The sequence below is a fragment of the Alosa pseudoharengus genome, unplaced genomic scaffold, assembly GCF_046254945.1.
Source record: "Alosa pseudoharengus isolate Yale_2024_CS ecotype anadromous, Long Island Sound unplaced genomic scaffold, YU_APseudo_1.1 YU_APseudo_1.1_scf_9, whole genome shotgun sequence".
Lineage (NCBI taxonomy): Eukaryota > Metazoa > Chordata > Actinopteri > Clupeiformes > Clupeidae > Alosa > Alosa pseudoharengus.
In genome coordinates this window covers 35,698,588-35,712,431 of record NW_027468881.1, presented here as the reverse complement: position 1 = coordinate 35,712,431, position 13,844 = coordinate 35,698,588, and the positions used below count along the sequence as shown (strand labels likewise).

General features: G+C 41.4%; 2 protein-coding genes across 3 annotated transcripts; both read right to left on the bottom strand.

Annotated features, from left to right (window-relative positions):
• Positions 1-4,194: 4,194 nt before the first annotated feature.
• nemp1 (nuclear envelope integral membrane protein 1) lies at positions 4,195-8,138 on the bottom strand. Its single transcript, XM_076275832.1, has 9 exons — positions 8,043-8,138; positions 7,573-7,688; positions 7,221-7,440; positions 7,030-7,102; positions 6,840-6,933; positions 6,547-6,661; positions 5,767-5,992; positions 4,864-5,040; positions 4,195-4,687 (listed from the first exon to the last, which is right to left on the bottom strand). The coding sequence occupies exons 1-9, from the start codon at positions 8,134-8,136 to the stop codon at positions 4,483-4,485; spliced, it is 1,320 nt and encodes a 439-aa protein (XP_076131947.1). The 5' UTR covers positions 8,137-8,138; the 3' UTR covers positions 4,195-4,482.
• A 1,139-nt stretch (positions 8,139-9,277) lies between these two features.
• casp9 (caspase 9, apoptosis-related cysteine peptidase) lies at positions 9,278-13,836 on the bottom strand. 2 transcript variants are annotated; one of them, XM_076275810.1, is made up of 11 exons: positions 13,740-13,836; positions 13,211-13,343; positions 12,912-13,110; positions 12,728-12,820; positions 12,525-12,583; positions 12,177-12,353; positions 12,004-12,093; positions 11,679-11,826; positions 11,169-11,357; positions 10,843-10,952; positions 9,278-9,818 (listed from the first exon to the last, which is right to left on the bottom strand). In XM_076275810.1, the coding sequence occupies exons 2-11, from the start codon at positions 13,340-13,342 to the stop codon at positions 9,696-9,698; spliced, it is 1,320 nt and encodes a 439-aa protein (XP_076131925.1). In that variant the 5' UTR covers position 13,343; positions 13,740-13,836; the 3' UTR covers positions 9,278-9,695. The 2 variants fall into 2 exon arrangements, with proteins under 2 accessions (XP_076131925.1, XP_076131924.1); XM_076275809.1 differs by lacking the exon at positions 13,740-13,836 and adding an exon at positions 13,590-13,709.
• Positions 13,837-13,844: the final 8 nt, after the last annotated feature.

Genomic DNA, 13,844 nt, shown 5'->3' with positions numbered 1-13,844 from the left:
TGTTGACTTTTGTAATGTGCATTGGTGGTGATGCATGTGTGCTCTCCACTGGTTTTGGACTGGCTTGCAAAGGTACGCAGCAGCACCCAAGACAACCTCCTCTGACTCTCACAACCTTCTCGTTTTTTCCCCCCCTTTCTCCTTCTTTTCAGAGTGTCACTAGTGGTTATCCGATTTGTATAATCTCAGTGGGAATCTTGGTATGAATATGGTTCTGACAAATCTGCATTTACACTAGATAAACATGTCATTCTTTTAAGATACTTTTAATTTTAATTTATTTAATTTATTTTTAATTTCAGTGATTGAACACAATATATTTGAAAAACCTTGCTCTGAGGGAAATTTGCCATGGACAGATCCAGCCCCAGCCTGCTTGGATGGAGGAGGGCCTCCATACTCCTAACAAACCCACTGACCTTCCGATTATCTGTAATGATGTGTGTCTGGGCTGTGATGTGTGTCTTGTGTGTGTAGGCCCATGTGGGGGAAATCCAGACACTTTACATGCAGCTTCCAGCTGGGTGACACCTGTCGTGGGACGATAGCTGCAGGGAATCCCCCCTCCCATCAGACTCCCACACACCTCCCAGAGGCAACCCGTATGTGGGTGTCCACCAACTCCTGCCTAGTTGCTTGGGCAGAGCTGGGTGTGTGTACAAGTCATATGGCGGAAGAAGGACACATTCAGGTCTGGGAATTGTACCCATCTGAATTTGCCTACGAGCTGCAACATGCAGTGTAATGTACCAGGGAAACACATGCAAATGATTTGTTTTCTTTTTTTTTGATGTGGGCTGAGTAATACGGCATCGTCAGTGAGGGACTGCCTGTCCTGGATGCCCCATCAAAACTGGCACCTGCTGCGCCTGCATAGTGTCAGGAGGTTTTCCCTGGAGGTTTCCTGCTTTCGTTTTCCTCCTAGGCATCTCTAAGTGACCACTAAAGGTTACCCAACCCCATTATTTGAGTAGAGATTGTGCTCAACCACAGAAAGTGCTGTGGTATTTAAGTGTTTTGACTGGCCATGCATGCTGTAGGGGGCAGAGGGTCTTTCGAACTCTTTTCAGTGGAATTGATAGTGCTTCCTTCTGTAGTATTTGTGCTGTGTCATATCAGGGAATTTATGTGAAGATAAGATGCATCTGTTGGTACCAGGTTGATATATTTTACTTTGACAGTTTACAGTGATGTACTTGATGCTGAGTAAAAGCCTTCTAACATAGAATTCTTACATCTATTATTGTGTACGTTATATTCATAATTTATGTTAGCTTATCAATAAATGTTTTTTTTGTGTGAAAGTAGCCATAGTTACGCTGCATCAATATTAAGGGTTATCCACAATAATATTGTATTCATGTTGCATCAAACCCAATGCAGAACAATGCACAAAAAAGAGTAAAGACGTATATAAATATATATAAATATATATATATAAATATATATGTATTATATTGAAAGTAGAAACAAATGGGTGACTCTTACTGTTAATGTAAAATTGGGAAAGTTGAGAACTATCTAGACACATTTCACACTAATTTCATCAGAAAACTCACAATGACACATAACCCTAACCATAAAAAAAACTGTAATCTATATACTACAAGTTCTCTGTGTGTGAAGAGCTGTTGAAAGATTTGTATGCAAATAGTTCAGTTATCTAATGTGATCTACACCCACCAATCTACCTTGTGCACACTGAGGAAGCATCTCAGCTGTACCCAGGGATGGATTACTGCACGGCCCTATCGGCCCATGGGGTCAGGGGGCCCTGAAGCCTTTTGCATGGAATCATTGCCTCAATATCAACAAATCAGGATGTAGGCTATGAATCTGATTGAATGTAGTATTGGCCATCCCCAAAATGCACCAGAATACAGGAAATCACATCAAACCAATTAAAAAAATTCTGGGGGAGGACCCCCAAACCCCCCCTCCCACATATGCGACAATTAGTACATCTGGGCCCACCCTTAATACATCTGGGCCCAGGGGCCCGAAAGTTCATAATCCGCCCATGGCTGTACCCGATAACTGTGGTTGAGAAAACGTGTAGAGATATGGCTTGAAATTCCATCCATTCACACGTTACTCAGGGTAACTCGAACTGAAAGTAGGTAAACCAGTTGTTGCCCTGAATGGTTTCTTCAGTCTCAAACACATTCCACTGTTCTAACTGCGCCTCCTTTGCCCACTGACTGTGGAATACTCTGTGTGTACGATCCCTGTGGAATGCTCTGTGTGTACGATCCCTGTGGAATACTCTGTGTATGATCCAAATACTCTGTGTGTACGATCCCTGTGGAATACTCTGTGTGTACGATCCCTGAAGAATGAAAAACATAATGAGAGATCACTGATAAATCAGTGAATGAACATTTTCTAAAAGCAAAACTCAGACAAGCAGATTTAGACAAATAAAATTATTCTGAGGAGAGGCATGATACAGAGAAAACCCTTTCTAAATGAGATCAATTTTAATTCCCCTTTGCCATTGTTACAAATACACCCAGTTCTAGACAAGCAATATAAGCAATTAGTTCTAGACTAAAGCAGCGCAGTGTATATTTACTGCTCAAAAAATTAAGGGAACAAAAAAAAAAAAAAAAAAAATGTGTTTTAACAATTGTGGAAAACTGTAAGTGTTCCCTTAATTTGTTTGAGCAGATATAGCTCTATTTATGGGTCTGGTCTAAACTCTGTGACTGCCCCCTTGTGTCTATGCAGCAAACTCGAATTTTAATTTTCAATGCATTGCATTTCCATTCTTTACCTGCTAAATATTTTTCTAGTCAAAGCCATCTACTAACAGTGTTAACCACAATTTGCATTGTTAACCACTCAACATTTGCACATGTGCATTACAGCAAATGTTCAAATACCAGGATATTTTATTCAAAGCTATTCGAGTGTATGGGAATCTGAAAAGTGGAAGTGAAAGAAAGAATGTACTGTTTGGAGACAATCATTCATTCAAAAGAACAACCATTCATTTTTTTGCGTCATTCTTGTGTGGAGACATCTCGTGAGAACTTTCAACCCTTTCAAGCGGGCAAAGATTTAGAACTCTAGTGATTCACTCTAGTGAATTCTTCTCAAATGGGAAACGTCCTGATGCCTGTGGCTACACTATATGACTTTCAGTAATGAATGTCAATGACATATACAGTGGCAAAAACATGACAAATCTGTGAACCCTTTGGAATTACCTGGCTTTCTGCATCAATTCAGAAAATGTTATTTGATCCTTGTCTAAATAGAGACAAAACCCATATACATGAGCTAACCCTAGGAAAATGATGATCTTGCAGCCCTTGGAATTCATAACTGATTTAAGCCCTTTGACCCTATAAGTAGTGACCCCTGCCAACTGTGAATAAGATACAACATTTAGGAGGAATTGTAGCCCATTCTCTCTTGAAGTCATTCCACAGCATCTCTATTGGGTCTGGGCTTTGACTAGGCCACTCCAAAAGGTAGTTTTCCCTTTTTTGAGGCCATTTTGCGTAGATTTAGTTCTATATTTAGGGTCGTTGTCCAGTCCCCAGGACAGTAAAGCAGCCATAAATCATGATGCTCCCCCGCCAGTGACTCCCCCTTGTGTTTAGCGGTTTCATGATATTTCTTTTCCTCATTGAAGATTCTGCATTTGGAGTCATCCAAGCTAGCCACAGTACTCATCTCCATGTATAGACAGTGTGTTGATCTATAAGTAGAAGTATATATACTCTTTTGATTTGTCTTTTGATTGGTCTCTACATTTATCCCAATCCATGAATTAGTGACACACTCAGCACACAGTGAACACACAGTGGGGTGAAGCACACACTAATCCCGGCGCAGTGAGCTGCCTGCAACAACAGCGGCGCTTGGGGAGCAGTGAGGGGTTAGGTGCCTTGCTCAAGGGCACTTCAGCCGTGCCTATTGGTCGGGGTTTGAACCGGCAACCTTCCGGTTACAAGTTCGAAGCGCTAACCAGTAGGCCACGGCTGCCCCCTGATCTGTTGCCTCATGAATATTTAAACTCTGTAAGATTACTTTGTTGTCCTTTTCAGCTATATACTTAAGCAATAAGCCCCGAGAGGTCGTAGGTTACACACACAGCTAAGGGACGTTGTTAATGTAAAAACGAATGTTTCTAACTTAACTTACTTGCAGTGTGACTGATCAGTCATTTCACAGAAGAAAACCTCACAAATCTGCCTTTATTTCAAACCTCACCTCTAAACCTCACAAATCTGCCTTTCATTACAATTGTGTTGGCTGACAACATACATAACAAAAGAAAACTGTACAGAAAACAATATTAGGAGCAGTTACACACACACAAAAATCAGTTATTCCTCTGTCCATCCATCATACCACAGGCAGCAAAATATGTTTTATGAACTCAACATTCAGTCTCTCATCTCCCTCTCAGACAAACATAACCACACACGCACAACACAAACAGACATTCTCACCTCAACTTCCCTTGAGTCAATGAAACTTATTGTGTGTATCAAATAATCGAGTGTCTTTAACATCTCTCTTCCATTCTCCCTCAACCTCATCATCATCATCTTCTTCATCTGTGGCAAACAGCTCATCCTCCAGGAAAGAGCCTTCAAATCCATATTCATGTGCATGGACTGAAACCTCATTGGACAACAAATGTGGGGATCCCTCTACAAAATCAGCAAATCTGGATAGAGAGAAAGAAAGTGGATTAACAGCAGTAAAGCAATACTAATGTAGAATAGCTCAATTACCTCACACTCTGGTCTGTCAAATAGGCTATCCTGTCACTAAGTGTTGTACAGAAGTTCTGTGTCATATGAAAAGCCAAACAGACACCCTAACTTCTTTCTCGCAACCTACCTCTTGGGTGATTGCAGTCTGGAGACAGTCTTCCAGGTGTTGAATTCAGGACTGTTGCAGTAGTTGCGCAGCTCGTCTAGGGCACGACTCGTCTCTACCTCTGCTTGTTTCTGATACTCCTCCTCAGTGAGCAGCCGCCGCGGCTCCAGCTTCCAGTGTATTCTCCGGCTCAGCTTACTGTGAGAGACAGAAACTACGCCAACTGAGTGGTCCAGTTCCCAATTAAAACCGACTATGCTTGGCCCCAGCCGTGGCGCAACTGGCTGGGGCACCTGCACCGTACGCCGGCGACCCGGGTATAGGTGAGGCAAGTAGTCGGATGATGGAGTTAAACCGAATAAAATGTTTTACATTTTGCAGTCCCAGATTGCAAAAGCCAAGAAGAACCACTGAGGGCGGTCCGTGGAGGTTTTGTTCATGTTTAGTTATGGGCAGGTATAACACAGGTATAAGAGGGATAGAAACTCAGGGTTTTGAGACTGAGTCAAAGTCTCAAGATGCCTGGATTGTTTTTAAATCCAATCGTCTGCTTACACAGAGGCATTTTGTTACATAATTTATGGCCCTGCATAACATCAAACATTCCCTTCTACTTCTTTGCTGACTTCTCAGACTGTAGCCTTCATTGAGTTGTGCTGCAATATTAGCTATCTCAGCATGGCTAACTTCTTCGCACAATTCAAACGAGACTCGCTAGCCTCATGTTTTATTGGGTTCACTGAAAAATGCTTGGACCTCTTATGGATAATGAATACAAGATCAGACAGAAGAAGACCAAAGTTGTCTCAAGGCATTAGGCATTCTTGCAACTACAGAAAAGAAAGACCATTTAAAAGTGGTCTACAATTTATTTTGAATTCACTGCATTTTCATTGTTAGAGATTGGTGCTGATGTTCACCTACTGGCAAATAGTGAAGGCGAGGTTGATGGGATACTCTAGGTTCTTGGCACAGAAGGCTGCCACCATGATGGCCAGGGCCACCTGCTGCACCTGGATGCCAGCATAGATCAGTAGAAGGCCAAACAGCTGCAGCGTCCAGGACAGGATGTTGATACTACGTCGGTCCACTAAAGGGCCATGGCGGTAACACACAGCAAAACTGATGAAGCCCACCACAGCTGTGTAACCTGAAGGCAATAAAAAAGAAAGAAAAAGAAAAGGGAATTGCAACATTAGGCTTGTATGTATGGGAAGTGCAGATGCTTGTATGTATGGGAAGTGCAGATGCTTGTATGTATGGGAAGTGCAGATGCTTGTATGTATGGGAAGTGCAGATGCTTGTATGTATGGGAAGTGCAGATGCTTGTATGTATGGGAAGTGCAGATGCTTGTATGTATGGGAAGTGCAGAGGCTTGTATGTATGGGAAGTGCAGAGGCTTGTATGTATGGGAAGTGCAGATGCTTGTATGTATGGGAAGTGCAGATGCTTGTATGTATGGGAAGTGCAGATGCTTGTATGTATGGGAAGAGCAGATGCTTGTATGTATGGGAAGAGCAGATGCTTGTATGTATGGGAAGTGCAGAGGCTTGTATGTATGGGAAGTGCAGAGGCTTGTATGTATGGGAAGTGCAGATGCTTGTATGTATGGGAAGTGCAGATGCTTGTATGTATGGGAAGTGCAGATGCCCCAGGTGTCAAAGGGGCTATAGTTTAATGTTAAAATTACATTGTAATCTTACCAATGGCTAGGGGCCAGTGTTCTTTCAGGATGAGCTGCAGATTTCTGCCAACTAGCTGAATGATGTACAGTGAGAAAGACCACCCTCCTACTATCAACACGTAGAATGGACTTTTCTGAGGGATGAAAGATAAACAAATTCAAACTCCAAACACATTATCGCTGTCTATTACTGAAAAGTAAGTAGACACCATGGATATCCTCAGATCCCAATGGTTGGAATTTCAAGTAATTTCAAGTAATGCAAGTAAGTAAAATGGCATCCCTAAATGTCAGTACATGTATAGCTTCTACCTTAGGCAAAAAGCGGGCTATGATGAAGATGAGGATGAGGAGAGAGGCAATCATTCCTGTGCTCATACCCGCAGAGTAATAGAACATCTGACTCCTGGACAAAGATAAACAATATATCAAGTTATTACAAATAAAGATTATAAAAGTTATCATGTTCTGAAAAACAGTCATACTGCAGAAAAAACAATACCTGCTCAGAATGTCAGCAAAGAAAAACAGCAGAACCCCAACAAGAAAGACTATGAACAGGTAGATGTCAAATTCTGTAGTCAGGGAAAACAAAAATAATTTGAATTGATGGTAATGAAGAAACAAATTCTTTGAAAAAACTTGTAATAGCCAATAGGCTTGTAGGCCTATTGGCCATAAGGGCACACTCACTTCGGAGAGGTTTCACAGTGTACAATGTTTGTGCGTTGGAAGGGTCAACTCTGAAACATGTTTTGGGTGAAAAAAGGTTGATGTTGACAAAGGTTTCATTAGTCTTCTCCTGTAGGAAGTACTGCATAAGGGTCCATATGCTGAAGTGGTCCAGCTCCTGCAGCTCCTGCTCATCATTAACTACAGTCACCTTCAGCTCTTTAGAGCTCCAGACTCGCACCTGCCACAACAAACAGATCAGGCATTACAAATATGTTTGTATCTGTTCACCACTGGAGACTTAGAGGTACATTTCATTAGGCAATAACTTGGAAGAACATGGTCGTTAGAGTCGTTATCAAACTGTAATTACCTGAATTCTAGTCCAAGTCTCTCTCCACCCTGGCATAACAGGATTATGGTAGCAAAAGTGTTGTGGTTCACGTGTCTTCAACTCTTGGCTGTCTTTCAAATCGATTATTTGAACACCTAAGTGTCAGCAAATAGGTTAACGTTAGGTATTTAGCTGGATGGTATTAAGGTTACCATCTCTCTTCAACCGAATTCTAGGAAAAGTGTTAGCCTACCATTACATGAAACTAGCTCAATTATTGAAACATACACATTACAGTTGTCTTTCATCTATAAAGTGTTCGTGAAGAAAATTAAAGTGCTCACACTCATCTGATCATCAGTTAATGTTATCATATCTGTAGCTGTTGAATTAGCTACTGTCTTCCTTGATTAGAAACCAATATATAACACCCTGGATTTGCCTTGTAAAATATAAGAACAACGCTTTCTACCATCAATTTCTAGTTACAAGAGAAACTTCTGTAATACCTGCTGTTATACATGTATGCAGAAGGAAAAATAACCCAAATAAAACTATTAGTCTGTCGACTTCGACAGCAAACAATTTCGTGCAGCCCGCCATGATGCATCTTCTTCATCTGGTGCACTTTTTTGAATTGGAAGCTGAATCCGTGACAGCCCCACACTGCCACCTACCGAGTTGGTGGCCTTAAACATCTTCTGTAAGCCCAATGAGTTTTTCTGTTTAGTCAGTAGGCAAAGCAAGCAAAATCTCGCAAATGGGCAGAAACAGTACATATATATACGGCACAGTAGGCCTACAAAATATGACCGCCGCTTAGTCCTGCACATTCTCGCACATCTACGCTTAATTTGTCTCCCTCTTTCCATCCCCTACTCTTGCAACTTTTGTATAAATTAGTGTGTGAGTGTGTGTGTGTGTGTGTGTGTGTGTGGGGGGGGGGGTAATAAGTGGTGTGTGTGTGTATTTGTATCCCCCCCCATGAACGGAATTCCACAAAACTTGGTGTGCATTCAGAGGGATCCTACACAGCCATTTCCGTGCAGTTTTTAGATACCTGTGAATACAACACCTCATTTTTGCTTTTTCATTTTTACTAGGTGGCGCTATACATCAAATGAGTAGTTAGGGGATTGACATGGCCCCTTAAGACCAACATACAAAAACAATGTGGTCCTCATAGGCCCTACGATTCTCGAGATATTCACAGAAAACTGAAAAACAGAAAAACAATGGTTCTGTGTCATCCTTGTGGGATTACATGCAAGTTTCCTGCACCCCGGTCTTTCAGTGTCCGGGGAATTGTTGACACCACATTAAAAAATCCGAAAGAAAAAAAAAGACTTCGCTGTGCGGCGCATAAAAGCTTGTTAGCATGTTAACATCTCTTTTTGCAATTTCGGCTATGAAACCTTTTCTTACATTTTCCTTGGGGTTGAAACCACAGAACTACAGGCATTGGAAAGGCAGGTAGCTTCACCTGACTTCATAAAAAAAAGAAGCCTATATGAGGGGCACCTGCTGAATTAAGTGTTATGGTACATTTATTTGCAGTTAAAGAGTTTAAGACTGTTAATCTAATTTTATTCAGTTAATTCAGTGAATTGCTCCTCTATTTCTTCCAGCTGTTCATTCCATTATGTGAGCGCCATAAACAATTACAGACAATCAACAGTGTAATTTGAATAGCAAGTAGTTAAGATGTTTTTGCTAGAATTGCAGATTTACCAGACATCATATCAAGGTTACAAATCATTACATACATGTATTGACATTACTTGTAAAAAAAATAAGGATGTACAGTATAGAAAAACTATTACATATTCCATCACCATTGCCAAATTAAAAGAGCAAATTGCCAAGCTTAAATCTATTGATGTCTAATCATTAAAAAGTCATAAGTTATATGTTTTGGGAAAATTGTTGTTTTGATCATGACATGACAACTAGTCCCGAGGCTAAATGACACCCTACAAAATGGCTGAAGGGGTGGCAATTCTCTGACTGGGAAATCCAGTAAACAACAGCACTACAAATTGTGAGTGCAAAAATAAAAAAAATACAAAGCTAACAGATTTGATTACCACAGGATAACCATTATTATAACCACATTATGAATTCCTGAAAGTTTCTCTGTGATCCAGAGACAGATATGCTGGTCATGTAGAAAACTGGCTGTGTGGTGGAGCCTGGAAGTAAAGAAGCTTTCGGAGGAAGTTGAATGACCCAGGCATCTGTTTAAACAAGCCTTTAGCAGAATTCTGTGACACTTCATTGTTGACCTAGACATTAAAAACAAAGACCAAAAAGCAGATTAAATACTGGTCCCTTTCTGTCACCTCAGATATGTCATAATGAAATAGGCATTACATGTTTTGTCCAAATCTAGCAAGCAGCTAAAAGCCAACAAATTTGCCATGGTTTGCCAACACCAATAGCACCAGCCTGGGAATACCCAGAATGAACTTTCGGCAAATTTGGGATTTGCTCTGCAGGTCCAAGAGGCCATTGAAGAACATATGTCCCTAAAACACGGGCACGCAAATACAATCGCTAATCCAACATGGACGCGTATTTCTTTAGAATTGAAAAACAACTGCATTTAAAACCTTTGTTTACAGGATTGCTACACTTCTGAAACGATTTGGTAATAGTTTAATGCACCAGTTTAAGTTTAATTTCACTGCTAGTTACGCCCCTGCTGGAAGCCGTAAGTCAATTGAAGGTGCTCCAAGCGTTGCTGGGTAACATCACTTCTGCTGACATTCAAACAAAACAGAGAGCTAGCTCGCTACTTCCTCCTGTGCAATTGAAACTCTCCTAAACATGCATCTCGTCTGTGATTTGCTGGAACAGTTTGTTATGTTTTTATGGGCTAGGTTTGCCCAGGTTGTTTTTGTTGCCGTTTTTGGAGCCTGGGCTGTCCACAGAGATCACATTTTTTTACAGTGTATTCAGTACACAGGCAGCTAGCGGATGGTGAGGTGATGTTTGCTGTAAGTGACAAAAAATGTTTTAGCCTAAAAAAAGAGCATGGCATTGCTTAGAGCGCCTTTAACCTTTTCCAGACCCACTCTCAATTGAGAAGGGTCTGGTGTCAATGAGGCTACAACAGCACAGTCTGCTCTGATAAAATCTAGCTAACTTACTGATATGTTTTGGTAACATACTGTTAAGTGTTTATATATTTGACAATGTCACATATTAAATAGCAGGAATAACAATGTGAGCACCTGCAGCAGAAAGTACAGTTTTGGTGCTTGCTTAATCCTCCAATATCAAGCTATCTGCACAGTGCATACCCACCATCATAAGTATAGTTACTAGGTCGTGAATGGCAGCATTCTCTTTCAGAAGACGATCCAGGGTCTCTACATACCAGGAACCTGCCTTGGTGTCCCTCCACGAGACATATCCTGTAGGTGACGGTACAAATAAATTAAAACTGCTACTTCTTAGTCTGCATTAATTACCTGGGATGCACTAAAGAATGTACACTAAAGAATAATACCAACACAAGTTGTGTGCAAAACTGTAAAGATCTTGAGGAGGACTTTTTTTTTTAACTCCATCTAAGTGATGCCACTTTAGATGAAGAAACCACAAATGTTTTGAAGACAACTCCAGCACACCTGGAAAAGTGGAGTAGGATACCAGAATGTCACTTGGTGTGGGCAGAGTAGCCCGTGCATCTGGTTCATCTGACATGCTCAGGGAGTCACTGCTGGATGACACAGGGATGGCATCCATCTGGTCATCTGGTCCACCCATACATGGCTGCACCTCATCAGGAGACACTTCAAAGCCAGTGTCCTTCTCTCCTACCCAAACACACACTCATGCCATGAGCCGGCAGCAGCGCCAGTATGATGTCTTACTGTTAATGTGTTACTGCACAATGCTTTTTTCAAATGAATATGGATCTGACAGCGTTTTCAAATCATCCCAGATTTGAACTAGCTTGAAAAATGCCGGAGTAGTGTAGATGAGCAGCAAAAATGTAACAAAGGTGTTTCGGAATCAAACAAAACGGAGTAGTGTGGATGTAGCCTTAAAGCAATTATCATGAGTGTGTTGTGAATATCTTTCATCGGTGTCATGTGATATCTAGAATGTTCTATCTGGTTAAGAACTCATCTGACCTCCTCCACAGGCCTGAAGGAAGAAGAGCTTGGGCTTGCCCTGCAGTGAGGGACAGTGCTGTCCATTGAGGTAGTTTGTGATGACCTGAACTGGCACTGAGGTGCCATCCACGCCGTACACTGCACCAGGAAAGCGACTGTGCGTGGCCTGAGGACAACAACACAAAGGCTTAAAACCACACTGCTGAAAACCACACAGTAATGATTGTATATGAAAAGAGAGTGCTAAAAATGGCGGCGACACTAACAAAGGATGCTTCAAAAGAATGAGAGTTTGTAACAATCACAGGACTTGGGTGAATGCTTCAAAATTCACTCAGCTTACCTCTGTACCATGTGACAGAATGATAACCACACAGCAGTCAGAGTTGGAATGGTCCATCTTTGCTAATGCTGACAGCTCTTGTCGTATTTGCTAAGAAACAAGATATGGTATGAACATAAGGCAATATACATTCTATTTCATACTACTGTGAAATTATAGCATCCCTGCTATACCTTATGTTTCAGGTTTCGTTTCACAACAACATAAAAATTGAGAGACTTGAATCGTCTCTCTAGCTTGTCACTGTCTATATCTGATCCGTTGCGATCCTTCAGGTCTGAGTGCTGTTCAAACTCCACATTGTTTATGATGAGGCAGAGTCCACAGGGGCTAGCATCCATCTTATAACTCTGAGGGAAAGATAAACAGAAAAGAACTTCAGCAAATGAGATTTTAATGAGCAACTGTCAAGTCCTAACCCATTAGACAGGTTCAGAAGCCCCTAACAAAGATAGTTTTCTGTTCATGAAAACTAGAGTCTTATGAAAGTCTTATGAAAAAAATTCATCTAGACAGGCTACCTGAATGCTATCTCGTCTTGTTCTCCCTTGCGTGGGTCTTGGGCTCAACCTCTCTGGAGCTGTGAAACATAAGTATTCAAATGTGACTTCAATCAACTGCATAATATGATCCTCTCATTCACACAATATACACAATATATATGTTGGTCTAACTGAAATTATAACCTTGAAGAGGGGGAATCAGAGGTAATGTGCATACTTACATGGACTGGCAATATCTATTTCAGTAGGATATAGAGGCACTTCTTTAGATGGATTACTGTGGATTTTGTCTGGCTCTCTGACATCAATAGGACCTGTGCAACATTAAGCAATATATTGATGCATGCAAGATATTAAAAGAGAAAAATTAGGAAGTGATGGAGACATCGAAGACTGTGCTCTTACACACTGGCAGAGGTCTGATTACTGGCATCTGTGGGCTTGGCACAGACTGGCCAACTGGATCTTCGCTCTGGAGGAGACTGGTCAGACTTTCATAGCCACACTCACGCAGGCATTCCAAAAAGGCAGGGAAGGCCTGGCTCCCACGTGTCTCCAGGTCTCTCACCAGCTGCCTGGCCTGGTCCCTTCTGGTTCCTGAGCTCTGAAACAGCAAAGATAGGCACACTCAAAAAAGTAAAAGAGAGACTGACTTGCCCTGAGAATTCAACCATACACTAAAGGGCCCCTCGGGTGGGTCTTACCTTAATCTCATCTATCATATCTTGGGTGAAGACTCCCCTTGACAGGAGTCCATCATAAACTTCTGACGGGTCTAAATCCCTCACAAGATTTGTTCTGTTGCGTTGAAGGATCTTTTTATGTCTAGGGTCCATTCTGTCCAAAACAGGAAACAAAACAAGAAGCTAATAGGCAGAACCGAAAGAACAAACTAGGCTAACAATGTTATAGTAGGCTAGCCTAACACCCAATTGCGAAAATATTTTCCATTAGATCTCGACAACGGAGGGAATGTCAAATCATTGTTTTTGAACAGAGCTAGTCTACTAAAGTAACCTACGTTATTACAATGGCCTTTACATCATCGCTATAACCAGAAGAAGACACAGTTCATTCCCTCACCCATGCATGCATGACGGCGGTCCCATGCAGGCCTATGCTACCGTGCTGATAATGAAATAGGCCTACACCACCATCAGCTCTTCTGAATATGCCAAATACCTCTCGAATTTTTGCTAAATTCACGATAAACTGACAAAATTAGAAACCTACCTCAGTTACTCTCCATATGATCTACTACTACTTGCACGTTGCTCTTCCTTGTTTTCATCAGACACAAATCTGACGTCACCTATGATTCACCACGCAGTCGCATCG